Source organism: Amblyomma mixtum, chromosome 3 (genome assembly GCF_055824585.1).
Source record: "Amblyomma mixtum isolate Tamu chromosome 3, ASM5582458v1, whole genome shotgun sequence".
NCBI lineage: Eukaryota > Metazoa > Arthropoda > Arachnida > Ixodida > Ixodidae > Amblyomma > Amblyomma mixtum.
Window position 1 is genome coordinate 409,539,511 of NC_143014.1, and position 16,747 is coordinate 409,556,257.

At 53.4% G+C, this 16,747-nt stretch overlaps 2 protein-coding genes and 1 pseudogene across 2 annotated transcripts; all 3 read right to left on the minus strand.

The window, feature by feature from the left end:
• Positions 1–3,792: 3,792 nt before the first annotated feature.
• LOC149357589 (uncharacterized) lies at positions 3,793–5,165 on the minus strand. The gene has a single exon (XM_089576626.1). It carries the CDS (start codon positions 5,125–5,127, stop codon positions 3,793–3,795), a length of 1,335 nt encoding a protein of 444 aa, XP_089432752.1. The 5' UTR covers positions 5,128–5,165.
• A 1,123-nt stretch (positions 5,166–6,288) lies between these two features.
• On the minus strand, positions 6,289–9,652 carry LOC149357590 (uncharacterized; annotated as a pseudogene).
• Positions 9,653–10,499: 847 nt separating this feature from the next.
• Positions 10,500–11,643, minus strand: LOC149357591 (uncharacterized). Its single transcript, XM_089576627.1, has 2 exons — positions 10,748–11,643; positions 10,500–10,503 (listed from the first exon to the last, which is right to left on the minus strand). The coding sequence occupies exons 1-2, from the start codon at positions 11,641–11,643 to the stop codon at positions 10,500–10,502; spliced, it is 900 nt and encodes a 299-aa protein (XP_089432753.1).
• Positions 11,644–16,747: the final 5,104 nt, after the last annotated feature.

Genomic DNA, 16,747 nt, shown 5'->3' on the forward strand with positions numbered 1-16,747 from the left:
TCCTAAGGCCAGCTCGCGCGCTCATTCCGCGCTCTCGTGGGTCTAGTAGAACGACGACGATGAATGGACGGTGTCATTACTCCCCGGCAAAAAGAAGCATCGTCCCGATGCTGGGAGTGAGTGGAGAGGTCGGAAGGAATGAACGGGACTAGTGGGCGAGGCTACCGCTCGTGATAAGGCTTCAGGCGGACCACGTGAACCACTTCAGGGCACGGAGACCGTCGGGACTTCCGAAATCCATCGGGAATGACCTCGTAGTTGAGGTCGCCCAATGACCTGACCACGCGGTATGGTCCGAAGTAGCGATGGAGGAGTTTTTCGCTCAGTCCTCGTCGCCGAATGGGGAACCACACCCACACACGGTCGCCGGGCGCATAATGGACGTCATGACGGCGCCGATTGTAGCGATCTGCATCTCGAAGTTGTTTGTCCTGAATTCGAACTTTGGCCAGTTGGCGAGCAGCTTCGGCGCGTTCCAGGAACGTGTAGGTATCAGTGTGAAGGCTAGAGTCGTCCAGATGTGGTAACATTGCGTCGAGCATCGTCGTCACTGCCCGACCGTAGACGAGGTGGAATGGGGACATCTTCGTTGTTTCTTGCATGGCCGTATTGTAGGCGAAGGTGACATAAGGAAGCACTTCGTCCCACGTTTTGTGTTCAATATCGACGTACATGGAAATCATGTCAGAAATCATGTCAGTCTTTAAGTCAACCCGTTCGTTTGAGGGTGGTACGACGTTGTTCGGCGGTGGTCGGTATGACTGTAAACCAAGATCTCCTGCAGCAGCTCAGCCATGAACGCAGGGCCTCTGTCAGTGATCAGCACTTCAGGTGCCCCATGGCGGAGTACGATCTGATGCACGAAGAACTTGGCGACTTCTAAAGCGGTGCCGCTGGGTAGAGCTGACGTTTCTGCATAGCGGGTAAGGTAGTCCGTCGCGACAATTATCCATTTGTTGCCAGAGTTCGAACGTGGGAACGGACCCAGCATGTCCATTCCTATTTGTTGGAAGGGCCTTGTAGGTGGTCTAATGGGCATCAAGAACCCAGCTTGTTTGGTTGACGGTACCTTGCGACGCTGACAGGCTCGGCACGTTCTGACGTAGTGAGTGACATCAGCACGGAGGCGAGGCCAGTAGTAATTCCCTTGGATTCGGGCTAGCGTACGGGCTATGCCCAAATGTCCAGAAGTGGGTTCGTCATGGGAGGCCTGGAGGATTTCATTGCGCAGGCTAGCCGGTACGACGATTAGGTATTGCGTATTGTTTGGAGCGAAATTTTTCTTGACCAGAAGACCATTGCGGATGCATAAAGATGGCAACACGCGCCTGAAAGCGCGTGGTGCGGTCGTGTTGCTGCCGTTGAGAAATTCCATTACATCTCGAAGTTCGAGGTCGGCGCATTGTTGGTCAGCGAGGCAGGAGGCGCTGAGAGCACTCAGTAAGATGTCATCATCATTACAGGCGTCGGTAGAAGGATCTACTGGGGCGCGGGACAGACAATCGGCGTCAGAGTGCTTGCGCCCGGATTTGTACACGACAGTCATGTCGTATTCCTGGAGCCGCGGACTCCATCGGACGAGGCGAGCGGACGGGTCTTTAAGGCTTGCGAGCCAGCATAAGGCATGATGATCGGTCACCACCTTAAAATTTTTGCCGTAAAGGTACGGTCGGAATTTCGAAGTGGCCCATACAATGGCAAGGCATTCTTTCTCGGTAGCGGAATAGTTTGATTCGGCTGGTGACAAACATCGACTTGCGTAAGCGATGACCTGTTCTTGACCCGCTTGGATTTGGACCAGGACAGCACCTACGCCGATGTTGCTGGCATCAGTATGGAGCTCCGTGTCGGCGTTGACGTCGAAGTGAGCCAGAACGGGAGGCGCCTGCAGGAGGCTTTGAAGGCTGCGGAATGCATTTTCTTGCGCTGCTTCCCATCTGAAAGGTGTGTCAGACCGTGTTAGGCGCGTCAGCGGCTCGGCAATGCGAGCAAAATCTTTCACGAAGCGACGGTAATACGCGCACAATCCAAGAAAACGGCGGACAGCTTTCAGGTCTTGCGGCGGCGGAAAATGGGCAATAGCTGTTGTTTTTTCAGGATCAGGCTGAACACCGGCTTGATTCACAACGTGCCCTAAGAACTTCAGCTCTGTATATGCAAAGTGGCATTTCTCATTTTTGAGCGTGAGTCCAGAAGACCTTATTGCTTGTAGGACCAATTCGAGGCGGTGAAGATGCTCCTGGAAAGTCGGGGCGAAGACGACAACATCGGCCAGATAGACGAGACACGTCTGCCATTTTAAATCGGCAAGGACGGTATCCATAAGGCGTTGGAAAGTTGCCGGTGCAGAGCACAGTCCAAAGGGCATGGCCGTAAATTCGTACAGGCCATCTGGAGTAATAAAAGCTGTTTTTTCACGGTCCCGCTCATCGACCTCAATTTGCCAGTAACCTGACTTGAGGTCCATCGAAGAAAAGTATTTCGCGCTACAAAGGCGATCCAGAGCGTCGTCGATCCGGGGGAGAGGATAGACATCCTTTTTGGTGATTTTGTTTAAGCGACGGTAGTCTACACAGAACCGCAATGTTCCGTCTTTCTTCTTCACAAGGACGACTGGCGCTGCCCAGGGACTCCGGGAAGGACGAATTACGTCGTCGCGGAGCATTTCTTTCACTTGGCGGCCAATAGCGTCGCGTTCAGCGGGAGACACTCGGTAGGGGGACTGTCGGAGAGGGTGCACGTTATCGTCCGTAATAATGCGATGCTTCGTTAGGTGAGTTCGTCCAACACGCGATGATACCGAGAAGGTGTCGCCGTAGCGCAGAAGAAGATCTGTAACTTGTTGTTGCTGAGTCGGGGAGAGTGCTGGATTGACGTCGAACGTGAAACCAGTAACTGGGCTCTGCTGTTGCAACAACGACATTGTGGAAATACTGGGTGTGCTGCTGACATGGGCGATGGCATCAACGTGAGCCACAACGGTTCCCACGTTCAGATGTTGGTGTGCACCACCGAAATTGGTTATCAGCACTTCTGTTTCTCCGTCGACGAGATTAACGACTCCTCTGGCGACAGCAAGGCTCCTGGCAAAAAGCAAGATCTGGTTGCCTTCCGCGACGCCTTCGAAATTCCGCACAGTCTTGGCGCCGACAGAAACCATAATACTCGAACGAGGTGGGATGGTGACGTGGTCATCCAGGATGCAAAGTGCGGTCGGATGGTCTGGATCTCTGTGTATTGCATTCTCTGTGGAGAAACACACGGCCTTTGACTGGAGGTCGATGACCGCTCCATTCTCGGTCAAGAAATCCATCCCGAGAATGACGTCACGTGAACAATGTTCAAGTATAACGAACGTTGCCAGGTAGGTTGCGCCTTGAACTGCTACTCTTGATGTGCAAGTCCCGGTCGGTGTAACTAAGTGACCCCCGGCTGTACGAATCTGTGGGCCCATCCACGGAGTGGTGGCCTTTTTCAGAGTGGCGGCGAAAGTTCCACTGAGGATAGAGTAATCCGCCCCTGTGTCGACGAGTGCAGCGACGTCTGTTCCGTCGAGGGAAATGCTCAGGTTTGCTGTTGAAGACGTCGTGTGAGAGGTACGGCGCGGTGTTCGGTCACGGCTGCGGTGCGGTGCGGGTTCATTTCGATACGTCAGGTGGCATTCACGTAGAGTCGGCGGTTCACGGTGTTGGACGGCATTCGGTCGTGGCATCGGGTGGCCACCTAGTTGCGGCGTAGGAGGGTCTGTTACATTTCGTCGGTGAGCAACCTCCCCCTCAAAGGTTGCTGCTTTTAGTTTTCCTGGCGGGGGCTTGGCGACCTTCCCCGAGGAAAGTCACCGTAAGACCGACGACGTGGAGATGGCGACCTGCGTCTCCCGCCGGCAGATTCGGCCAGATAATCGTTGATTTCTCTGGGTCGCTGCCCAGGCTGCGGACGTGGTGCATCTGCAGGGAACCCCGGCAGGCCCATCTGACGATACCGGCAGTTGCGGTACAGGTGACCCGGCTCACCGCAGTGATAGCAGAGAGGACGGTAGTTGGGAGTGCGCCAGATGTCACTTTTACGGGGATACGATGGAGCAGGACGAGAGGGTGGTGGCGGCCGAAAAGAGGCCGGGGTTTCCTGAAGACGACTCGGCGGCAGTTGTGCGCGACGAGCAACAGCGGCGTATGTCATTCGCGGTGGGGCTGTGGACGGCTGGAAGGGAGCTGGTGTTGTAAGCGCCTGCTGCACCTCTTCCCGAATAACCTCGGATAGAGCAGAAACCGTTGGCGCAGGCGGCGTAGCCGGGAACAGCTTCTGGAGCTCCTCGCGAACGATAGCTCGTACGGTTTCGCGAAGCATGTGGGTGTTACTGATGTCCGTGGCTACCGCAGTCATGGCCAAAGGCTGACGCTCGTATTGCCGCAACCGCATATCGAGTGTCTTTTCCATGGTGGTTGCCTCCGACAGAAACTCTGCGACCGTGCTCGGTGGATTGCGAACCAGTCCGGCAAAGATTTGCTCCTTGACACCTCGCATAAGGTACCGGAGTTTCTTCTGCTCTGTCATGTCCGGGTCAGCTCGACGAAATAACTTTGCCATCTCTTCGAAGTATACCAGTATGCTTTCATTTGGTAACTGGGTTCGGGACTGAAGGAGCAGATCGGCCCGTTCTCTTCGAATCACCGTAGTGAAATCCTTCAGGAACTGGTCTTTAAATGCGTTCCATGTCGTTATGGACGACTCCCGGTTCTCGAACCACGTACGAGCTGCGCCCTCCAGCGAAAAGAACACGTGTTGAAGCTTCGAGTCTTCCGCCCATCTGTTGTACCGGGCTACGCGTTCAAATTTCTCCAGCCAGTCTTCCGGGTCTTCGCCTGGAGAACCTTGGAAGATCGGTGGCTCCCGAGGCTGCTGCAGCACAACAGAAGGTGAACTAATCGTCGTCTGCATGCCTATTTCGGGCTGGACGGTCGTCGACGATGGCGCTGAACGAACCGCTTGTGTTGAGCGAGACTCCAGAAGCCCAAACTCGGGTTGAAGGCCTTGGAGCCGGCGGCTACCGTGGTGTACAGGCGTCACCTCGATGGCAGATGACCCTCGAGGACTTGAATCCCTGCTTGCTGGGGGAGTCCGAGGCATGGAATGCGTTACCCAGCACCTCCACCAGATGTCACGGGTGGTACAGTACGTCCGGCTCGGTTGGACACTTCAAAGTAGGCGACTGCAGCGGACGTCAGTAGCAGTCCCAAAAGCGGAGCATTCGCAGCCAGACACTTCGGCTTCTTCCTAAGGCCAGCTCGCGCGCGCATTCCGCGCTCTCGTGGGTCTAGTAGAACGACGACGATGAATGGACGGTGTCAATATGTTTAGTTTCCATCGTTGCACATAATCGTTTGGTGTAATATTTAGGCATTTGAAGCCCATAACTTCTACTACACTTGTGCACAACTCTGCAGGGTTGTCGCCAGTTGGTTCAGTGACTCTCGCTGTCAGGGGTTCGGTGATCGCGCGATTGATTGATTGATCACAAACATCTTTATTTCTTCAATGTTCTCAGAACATGTGGGTGGGTCGCCTAGTGCGGTAGTCCACTGGCTGCTGCTGCTGCGCTGGCCCTCCCCACATGGCAGTAGACATGATATGATAAGTTATCACGTGGTTTGAGCGTTATCTTCTCCTCCACCAGCAAGAGAAAAATTTAAACGGTCGTAATTGGCTATTGATCGTTGATTATCCCAAAACGTACCAATACACTATTAGAAATACATTCGGGAAGGACATGGTAGTTTAGGACGCTTATAATATTGAAAACACACACCGTGAAATACTCAAGCCTATTAGCTTTTCCCTTCTGCTGAAAGGCGACCAGTTCGGCTCTGAGTTCAACGTGTGAGATCGGTTCATAGAAAAATGTCATCCTACTGCTTGCTGGGCCGCAAGCAGTAGGGTGTTGACGTGCCACTGGTCGGTATCGGTCAGCTCCGTGGGTGGGCGTCCTGCCTTGGTACGGAACAAAGTGAGAAACGACTGCCCTACACCAATACTCCGGAAGAGCCCCGTCTTCGCAAACCAGACCTGCTGTAGGAGAACTTGGCATTGCTCAGCGCCCAAGTTGCACGAAGGACTTCTTGGCGACATTCAGTCCGGGTGTGCTGCGAGAGAGAGAGAGAACAACTTTTATTTAGAAAGCCTGCAGAGTCGGTTAGCCTCCCTCCAAGCAGGGAGGACAAGTTTTACCGCGACGCGGCCACTACGTCAATCTCGTGCGTTGTGCTCCTTGAGGTCTTGTTACGTCCCTCGCTACTTCCGCGGGTTCGAGAGGGCCGCCGCCCCCTTCCTGGGGGTGCCGCCCCCCTCTCCTCGGTTTCGCTCGGTCGGTGCCTCTCGAGAGCTGCCGAGACCTGCTCGACGGCCTTGAGTTGTGTCTTTTGATCACAGCTCCTCGTTGCAGCCTCTAGCTGCGGCGGGATCGTCGTCTTCTCGCTGGCTTCGCGCGGATTTACGCTACAGTCCCAAAGGATGTGAGCCGCGGTGGCTCTCTCCTTCGCGCACAGTCTGCATATGTCGCTCGCGTGCACACTCGGACACACGTGCTTAGCTAGCACCGGGTTGAGCAGGGACCCCGTCTGTAACTGTCTATATAACACTGCCTCCTTCCGGGTAAGCCCCGGGTGAGGTGGCGGCATAGTCTGTCTGTTCAGTCTGTACCATTTCACTATTTCGTTGAAGGTGGTCATCTTGTCCTTGGCACTGCGCCGCGACCAGGACTCCGAGTCGGCCGTGCTTTCAGCCGCGCGGTTGGTTAGTCCTCGCGCGGCCGAGTTGGCCGTCTCGTTGTCGTTCACGTTTCCGCGTTCCGACACGTCACTGCCCATGTGGGCCGGAAACCACTTGATCACCACAGGACTGTTGCGTCCGATGTCTTCGGCCTTGCGCAGTATGCTCGCAGCCTCACTACATACCCTACCCTTGGCGTAGTTCTTCACTGCCGTTCTAGAGTCACACAACACTGTAGTACATCCGGGGTCGGAAACGGCCAAGGCGATGGCCACCTCCTCCGCCCGGTGCGCTTCTCGAGTCCGGACGCTCACCGCGGTCTTCGTTGCACCCGTCGATCCCCGACAACCACCGCCGCGTATGCGTCGGTGCTCCCTTGATACTCTGCCGCGTCCACGTAGGCGGCGCCTTCTTCTCTGGCGTGGAGGTCCACGAGAGCCCTGGCCCTCGCCAACCTCCGCTCCCTGTTGTGCTCGGGGTTCACGTTCTTCGGGATCGGGAAGACCCTGAGCTTTCTGTTGATGCTATCTGGTATAGGTACGTCTTTCTGCTGCTTGCCTTCCCTCGGTTCGAGGCCAAGGTCCCGCAGTATCTGTCTTCCGGTTCTCGTTTCGGAGAGACGCTCGAGTTGCGCCGTTCTCTGTGCTTCGGCTATTTCGTCCAGTGTGTTTTGGACTCCCAGCGCCATGAATTTTTCGGTGCTCATGCCCCCGAGGAGACCGAGTGCCGCCTTATACGCCTTGCGTATGGTGGCGTCTATCTTGTTAAGTTCACTCGGCCTCCAGTTGTGGAAGGCGGCCACGTACGTTATGTGGCTAACTGCGAAGGATTGAACGAGCCTAGTCAGGCTCTCCTCCTTCATCCCCGCTTTTCTGTTGTACACCCTCTTGATGAGTCTCATTGCCGCAGCCGCCTTTCCCGCGAGCTTGTTGACCGTGTCACCGTTGACTCGGTTTCGCTGGACGAGCAGCCCGAGTATCCGAATCTTCTCGACCTCCGGTATTACCTGTCCTCCCTCCGTCTTGACCGTGATCTTGGGACGCTCGTACTTGACTTCCATATTCTTTCTTTTCCTGCACGATCCTTTCGGGGGAATCACCAGGAGTTCTGACTTGGCCGGGGAGCAAACGAGTCCAGACCCGTCCAGCTGCTCCTCGATGGCGTTGACCGCTTCTTGCAGCGTTGTCGCGATGTGTCCGTCGCTTCCTCCCGGTACCCATAGCGTCACGTCGTCGGCGTAGATGGTGTGCCGGACTCCCGCTACTCTTTCTAGCCGGGTGGCTACCCCGATCATCACGAGGTTGAAGAGTAGCGGGGAGATCACCGACCCCTGCGGAGTTCCGACGCTGCCCAGCTTCTTCTCTTCGAGCTGTAGGTCTCCCGCACAGATTTCGGTGGTTCGTTCCGTCAGGAAGTCTTTGATGTACTGGTATGTCCTCCTGCCCATGTTTAGCCTGGATACTTGGGCCAGGATAGCCGAGTGCCTCACTTTATGAAAGGCGCTCTGCAAGTCCAGCCCGAGTACGGCTCTGTTGTCCTTGGTGCCCGTCGTATCGTCGATGATCTCGTTCTTCAGTAAGATCATGGCGTCTTGCGTCCCGAGTTTGTTCCGAAACCCGATGATGGAGTTTGGGTAAAGCTCCGATTCTTCCAGGTAACGCTGCCACCTGTTCATGAGAACGTGCTCGAGGACCTTTCCCACGCACGAAGTGAGTGAGATCGGCCTGAGGTTCTCTATGTTGGGCGGCCTGCCAGGCTTGGGGATGAGGATCGTCTTGGCTGCTTTCCATTGCTTGGGTAGCCTTCCTTCTTGCCAGCACTTATTGTAGAAGTTCGTGAGCGTTTCGATGGCCGCTTCGTTGAGGTTCTTGAGCGCTCTGTTGGTCACTCGATCGGGACCTGCGGCAGACCTTCCATTGAGTTCCTGCAGGGCAACTCTTACTTCCCAGGTCTGGATGTCGCGATCTAGTGTCTCGTTCTCCTTGCCTTGGTAATCCGGGTGTCTTTCCGTGGGGGTGGTCGGCAGGTACTTGGCGTCCAAGCGCCGCTTAACCTCGTCCTCCCCGTGTTCGCAGATTGCCTTGTGTAGGATCCTGGCCAGGTTGTTGTGTTGGTGGCCCTTGGTCTTGGTTTCGTCGAGGAGGTGCCGCAGCATGTTCCACGTCTTGCCCTTGTGCATCTGTCCGTCGGCTTCGTTGCAGGCCTCTTTCCACTGTTGGGTGTATAGCACCCTGCAGTGGACCTCGATCTGCCTGTTGAGCTCGGCGATCTTCTTCCTTAGACTTCGGTTGGTTCGTCGCTTCTGCCACCTCGCCTTTATGGACTGCTTGGCTTCTATCAGGTGGGCCAGCCGACTGTCCATCTTGTCTATCCGTTCGTCCGTCTCTAGCTCTTTGGTGGCTCCTTGCGTCGTCTCAACGACGTTGGCCGCCCATTGCTCGATGTCCGTAATGTCCTCTTGCACCGCGGGTAGCGCCTTTCGAAAGGCGTCCCAGTCCGTAATGCGATGCTTTCTTATGCCGGTGTTGCCTTGGCCTTCGAGCAGTATGACGACCTCTACGATGTAGTGATCGCTGCCCAGCTCTTGGCCCGTGTTTCTCCGTTTCGCTTCTCTTGATCCTCCTTCAGTTTTGATGAAGGTAAGGTCCGGAGTTGTGTCTCTCGGAACAGATGTGCCGATCCTGGTGGGAAAGGGCGGATCCGTGATTAGGTTCAGTCCGACGTCGGTGGCGTCTTGCATCAGCTCTCTCCCCTTGACCGTCGTTCTGTGGTAGCCCCAGTCTTGGCTCGGTGCGTTAAAGTCTCCGCACACTACGAGCGTATTGCTTCCCGCGACTGAAGCTGCCTTGTGGAACAGTGCCTTGAATTTCTGTTGTCCGTGGGACGGGTTGCTGTAGACGTTCACCAGGAAAGTGCTCTCCCTCCTCTTCTTTCCCGTGATTACTTCCACCGTGCAGTGTTCGATGGCGCTTCTGCCGATCATTTCGTGTTCCACGAAGGTGATCCCTCTCCTAACGAAGGTGCAGACCCCTCTGCCCTTGCCCTTGGATGTGTCCCTTTTGCTCGGCGGGCTGTCGTGCGACCGGTAGCCCGGTAGTTTCGGCGTCTCTTCGCTGTGTGTTTCTTGAATCATTATGACGTCTGGTTTCCTCGTTAGTTGCTGCAAGTGTTGCTGCAGCACTGCTCTCTTGCCGGTAAAGCCGTTGCAGTTCCAGTGCCAGACCAAGAGGTCTCTCACTGGGGGTGTGGATGCTGCTGTACTTGCTGTCCCGTCCATGATTGCTGCAGTTTGGCGGTGATCTGTGCTTCCATACATTGTATTTGTGCCTGTATCTGCGTCTGCAGCTGTGCTTGCATTTGCGCCATCATGTTCTGGATCGTGTTCTGTATATTCGTTGTCATCTGCTGAACCGTTTGCGCGAGCGCAGTAAGTCGTTCGTTGGTTTCCTTGCTTGTCGCCTCCAGACGGTCGATTCTGACGTCCTGTTTTTCGATTCTCTCCATTGTCTTTCGTTCCTTGGCGACCTCTATGGCTCTCCTCTTGGGAGCCGGTCCCGCCGTTTTCGTGGCTCTCGGGTCCACCTCGACCTCTAGTTCGTCCTCGGTTATCTCTTCTTGTTCCCTCTCTTGTGCGGGCTTCGGCAGCAGCTGCTGCTGTTGCTGCATCGCAATTAATGTCGTTAGCTTAGCGTTGATTTCCTTGATGGTTGCGTCCTGCTCGGCGATTCTCTGCTTTAGCTTCTCGATCTCGTCTCTTATGGCTTTTATTACCATTCCATTCTCTTCTTGGAACTTCTTCGTGGCGTTTTGCGCCGGTGGTTGTCTTTTCTCTGTCATGTTAGCCTTGACTGCTTCGGCCCAGGTGACTCTTTCCCCCGACTGCGACGGTTTGTGGCGGCTGGCGCTCCTGCCTCCCTTGCTGTTGTCCCTCTTGCGGCTGCTGTCGCGCTGCCTCGAATCCCCGCGGGGTCTCTCAGCAGACGGCGCTCGCAGCGGCGGAAAGCTTTTCGGATCCAGTTGTTGCTGCATGGCTTCCATCTTGCGTTCCCATTGCCGTCTTTTGACCACATACGGCATCTTGTACTTGTTCTTGCATTCCCTCTCGCCCGTTGTATGCTGTCCCCCGCAGAGCTTGCACTTGGGCTTGCATTCGCGTTTGTGATCCTCGCTGGGGTTCACGATTCCGCAGCCGAAGCATACTTTGGCATTGGGATTCGGGCGTACGTCTCTTCTATGGATGATCCTGCCGCATTGCCTGCACACGTCAAAGTGCTTGCGGTAAAGCCCGCACCTGACTAATATCGAGCCATACTTGACGTAGTTCGGTACTTTTTGTCCAGCGAAGAGTACTATCATTGTGGTTGTATTGCCGATTCTGTGCGCCTCCACCGCTAGGGGGTTGCATGGGTTCACGATGTTTTCGGTTATCTCTTCCGGGGTGTCGTGTACGGCTATGCCTCGGATGACTCCCTTGACCGTGCCCTCCGGCGCCGTTCGGTAGGCGCTGACTTCGGATGCCTTGTCTCCTACGTTTAGGGTTTTGACCTTAGAGTACAGCGTGGCACGCCTCTCGTCCGGGGTGCTGACCACGATGATGTTTGGCTGCGCGTTCGTGCAGATGGTGTCTGCTTTGGCTTCTTCCTTCGTTATTCGAACCGCCGTCATGACGGCCGACATAATTATTGAAACCTCAGTTCTCGCTACGTTGAGACCTCCCCGTGGTCTCATGACTATCTTGGTGTCTTCCTTCGGCATGTCTATCGGCATCATCGCCGCTTTCGTTACCGAGGCTGCAACTCTCTTAGCAAAACTGGCCCTAGTCTTGGGTCTAGACTGGCGAGTAGTGGCGGCGGACTCACCGTTTTCCTTGCCGGCCATGATCTGCTTGATGCGCTTGCCGGAGGCCGACCAGCCTTCGGCTTCTTCCGGTGTAATGTCCTCTCCGGGAACTTCAATGGACGTACGGGCGCCGAGACTGCCGATGCTCGGCGCTGACGTTATGTTGTCTCCCATCGACGTGGCCACTTCCATGTCGGACGCCATCTTGGTCGTACTCGTCGTCGGGTTAGGCCTAGCGGCCGGGCCCGTCGCCACCGGTGGCCGTACTTGTGGTAGGCCGACGCTAGGCCTAGCACCGCACCAGAGAAAAGTCCTCGGAAATCGGGAGAATCACGTACCGCTTGGTCAAAACTGGTACCGGTCGATGCCCCGCACCTTCGCGCACACTTTGATACCAAATATATCGCGGTAACTGTAAATTAACACTGCGTTAATTGGCATAATAGCAGGGGCCGATGAGAAGCGCGTCCCCTCCCGTCGGCGACCGCAGCGCCCTCTCGGTGTGCTGCCGCTCATTTTTTCTGCGCCTCCGCGCGCGCGACGACGCCTTTCGGCTGCGAACAACTAGCACCGACTTTTGGAAAGCACGGCGGCCACAGCTCGCGAGCGCCATGCAGTTTTCCCCACTAGATCTCGCCCCCACAGCTCGCGGCGCATCATGGAGGAAGGAAAATGTCCTTTTTCCATGGTAACTCGGCATTGAGCGAGTGCGCCGGCGGCCGCCGGGACAGGCGACTGGGAGAATGGAGTGAATAATTTCACTGCGACGAGTTTTCAGTGGGTGGTCGACTCGACTAGATCGCCTTTATGGCTTTGGAAACAGCAGCACTGACGAAGGTCTACGCAGACTCCTCCCCGTTAATCGGCGTGTTAGCGCGCGCTCATTTCTTTTTGCCTTCATATGCATTTTGTTTTCATATGTATTTTTTTGCAAAGGGCAAGCACTCCGCCGCTTCCCTCCAGCCCCGCGCGCTGCATAGCAGAAACTTTGGACAGTAAATAATTAGCACTGTTTGTGGACCTCGTAGGGCGCTGTTAGAGCAGCACCGTCGCGTGAAGTGTTTCGCCCGTGTCGCTTGCTTGGTCCTGCATACACAGAAAATTATACGCGTCGCCCGGAAGTACACCCGCGACTGGCAAATCGGACTCCGCCGTGCACGCTTCTGGGGTTCTGATCTATGTGCTCCCCGCCCGCCTCTGCCTTGGCCTCAAAACGCGGACCGACTTGGCCAGAGAACATATTCAATTTGCTGTGGCCGTAAGGCAGCGCAGCAAAATTAAAGAAAAATGAACACTCTGCTAGTTGGTAAAAGAGGGCTAACAACACTTGGAACGGGCTACGCGCAGAGCTAGCACAGACAAACTTTATTTAGTTCAGATAAGTGGCAGGAGGGCAGACTTGCCCCCCACCCTCCCCCCCGCGTCCTTGTCAACCGGCCGAGATCCCTCGGGACCTGGCGGCTTCGAAGGCTAGTCTTACGACGGTCTTATGCTCTTCGAGGTCCTATGGATGCGTGGCGATACCACCCAGGACTCCTTACTGACAGCTGCAGCGGTGGATTGGGCGCATGCAAACGTCATATGGGCTGGGCAGCTCCTCTGCAGGGCGAAATGCCGCGTCGGACCGCGGGTACGGGCGCTCGATGCGAGGCGCCGCTGTAACATCGTTGATGCAGACGAGTCACTGAGATTTAGACTAGATGTTGCGTAAATTATTGCTACCTCACAACAGAAAAAATAAAATAATACTTTTTACTCTAACGCGAAATATATCTGCGATAAGAAATGCATAGTTGCCATGATGAGCACAAACGTCTGGCCACAATGCATCAAAAATTTGAAAGCTCAACAACAATGCCTTTGTTGTAAGCTTGGAGCTCACACTGTTTTACTTGCTGCGGAAATGAGGTTCCTTTTGTCTCAGCAAATAATAAGTTCCCACTAAGCATTTTTAGTACAAGCGGGAAGTGATAGTTTTCGTTCAGAAATCTGGCCACCAAGGTTATTCACGTAAGTCTGGCAACAAAGTAAAAAATTTGAAACAAATGTTAAATATCGTTATAAAATACTTAGGCAGCTACAAATTTTGAATTTATAAAACACAGAACATATCCGCGAATAGAAATAGTGCCATTATGAGCACAAACGTCTGGCCACACGGCATAAAAAATCTGAAAGCTCAACAACAATGTCTTTGTTGTAAGATTGGAACTTACGCTGTTTTGATTGCTGCGGAAATGAGGCTGTTTTTGTGTCAGCAAATAATATGTTCCCACTAAGCATTTTTAGTACAAGCGGGAAGTGATAGTTTGGTTCAGAAATCTGGCCACCAAGGTTATTCACGTAACTCTGGCAACAAAGTAAAAAATTTGAAACAAATGTTATATATTGTTATAAAATAATTATGCAGCTACAAATTTTGAATTTATAAAACTAAGAACATATCCGAGAATAGAAATAGTTTCCATTATGAGCACAAACGTCTGGCCACACTGCATAAAAAATCTGAAAGCTCAACAACAATGTCTTTGTTGTAAGATTGGAACTTACGCTGTTTTGATTGCTGCGAAAATGAGGCTGTTTTTGTGTCAGCAAATAATATGTTGCCACTGAGCATTTTTAGTAAAAGTGGAAAGTGATAGTTTTCGTTCAGAAATCTGGCCACCAAGGTTATTCACGTAAGTCTGGCAACAATCTAAATTTTGAAACAAATGTTAAATTTTGTTATAAAATATTTATGCAGCTGCAAATTTGGAATTAATAAAATTTGTTTAGTTTCCATCTTTGCACATAATCGTTTGGTGTAATTTTTCAGGCATTTGAAGCCCATAACTTCTACTACACTTGTGCACAACTCTGCAGGGTTGTCGCCAGTTGGTTAAGTGACTCTCGTTGTCAGGGGTTCGGTGATCGCGCGATTGATTGATTGATTACAAACATCTTTATTTCTTCAATGTTCTCAGAACATGTGGGTGGGCCGCCTAGTGCGGTAATCCACTGGCTGCTGCTGCTGCTGCGCTGGCCCTCCCCACATGACAGTAGACATGATATGATAAGTTATCACGTGGTTTGAGCGTTATCTTCTGCTCCACCAGCAAGAGAAAAATTTAAGCGGTCGTAATTGGCTATTGATCGTTGATTGTCCCAAAACGTACCTATACACTATTGGAAATACATTCGGGAAGGACATGGTAGTTTAGGACGCTTATAATATTCAAAACACACACCGTGAAATACTGAAGCCTATTAGCTTTTCCCTTCTGCTGAAAGGCGACCAGTTCGGCTCTGAGTTCAACGTGTGAGATCCGTTCACTAGAAAAATGTCATCCTACTCCTTGCTGGGCCGGAAGCGGTAGGATGTTGACATGCCACTGGTCGGTATCGGTCAGCTCTGTGGGTGGGCGTCCTGCCTTGGTACGGAACAAAGTGAGAAACGACTGCCCTACACCAATACTCCGGAAGAGCCCCGTCTTCGCAAACCAGACCTGCTGTAGGAGAACTTGGAGTTGCTCAGCGCCCAAGTTGCACGAAGGACTTCTTGGCGACATCCAGTCCGGGTGTGCTGCCGCTCATTTTTTCTGCGCCTCCGCGTGCGCGACGACGCCTTTCGGCTGCGAGCAACTAGCACCGACTTTTGGAAAGCACCCCGGCCACAGCTAGCGAGCGCTATGCGGTTTTCCGCACTACATCTCGCCCGCACAGCTCGCGGCGCATCATGGAGGAAGGAAAATGTCCTTTTTCCATGGTAACTCGGCGTTGAGCTAGTGCGCCGGCGGCCGCCGGGACAGGCGACTGGGAGAATGGAGTGAATAATTTCACTGCGACGAGTTTTCAGTGGGTGTTCGGCTCGACTAGATCGCCTTAATGGCTTTGGAAACAGGAGCACTGACGAAGGTCTACGCAGAGTCCTCCCCGTTAATCGGCGTGTCAGCGCGCGCTCATTTCTTTTTGCCTTCATATGCATTTTGTTTTCATATGTATTTTTTTGCAAAGGGCAAGCACTTCGCCGCTTCCCTCCAGCCCCGCGCGCTACATAGCAGGAACTTTGGACAGTAAATAATTAGCACTGTTTGTGGACCTCGTAGGACGCTGCTAGAGCAGCGCCGTCGCGTGAAGTGTTTCGCCCGTGTCGCATGCTTGGTCCTGCATACACAGAAAATTTTACGCGTCGCCCGGAAGTACACCCGCGACTGGCAAATCGGACTCCGCCGTGCACGCTTCTGGGGTTCTGATCTATGTGCTCCCCGCCCGCCTCTGTCTTGGCCTCAAAACGCGGACCGACTTGGCCACAGAAAATATTCAATTTGCTGTGGCCGTAAGGCAGTGCAGCAAAATTAAAGAAAAATGAATACTCTGCTAGTTGGTAAAAGAGGGCTAACAACACTTGGAACGGGCTACGCGCAGAGCTAGCACAGACAAACTTTATTTAGTTCAGATAAGTGGCAGGAGGGCGGACTTGCCCACCACCCTCCCCCCGCGTCCATATCAACCGGCCGAGATCCCTCGGGACCTGGCGGCTTCGAAGGCTAGTCTTACGACGGTCTTATGCTCTTCCAGGTCCTATGGCTGCGTGGCGATACCACCCAGGACTCCTTACTGACAGCTGCAGCGGTGGATTGGGCGCATGTAAACGTCATATGGGCTGGGCAGCTCCTCTGCAGGGCGAAATGCCGCGTCGGACCGCGGGTACGGGCGCTCGATGCGAGGCGCCGCTGTAACATCGTTGATGCAGACGACTCACTAAGATTTAGACTAGATGTTGCATAAATTATTGCTACCTCACAACAGAAAAAATAAAAAAATACTTTTTACTCTAACGCGAAATATATCTGTGATAAGAAATGCATAGTTGCCATGATGAGCACAAACGTCTGGCCACAATGCATCAAAAATTTGAAAGCTCAACAACAATGTCTTTGTTGTAAGCTTGGAGCTCACACTGTTTTACTTGCTGCAGAAATGAGGTTCCTTTTGTCTCAGCAAATAATAAGTTCCCACTAAGCATTTTTAGTACAAGCGGGAAGTGATAGTTTTCGTTCAGAAATCTGGCCACCAAGGTTATTCACGTAAGTCTGGCAACAAAGTAAAAAATTTGAAACAAATGTTAAATATTGTTATAAAATACTTAGGCAGCTACAAATTT

Coding starts and splice junctions, on each gene's coding strand:
- LOC149357589 (XM_089576626.1), bottom strand. CDS start 5,127: ATGCCTCGGACTCCCCCAGCAAGCAGGGATTCAAGTCCTCGAGGGTCA.
- LOC149357591 (XM_089576627.1), bottom strand. CDS start 11,643: ATGGCCGGCAAGGAAAACGGTGAGTCCGCCGCCACTACTCGCCAGTCT.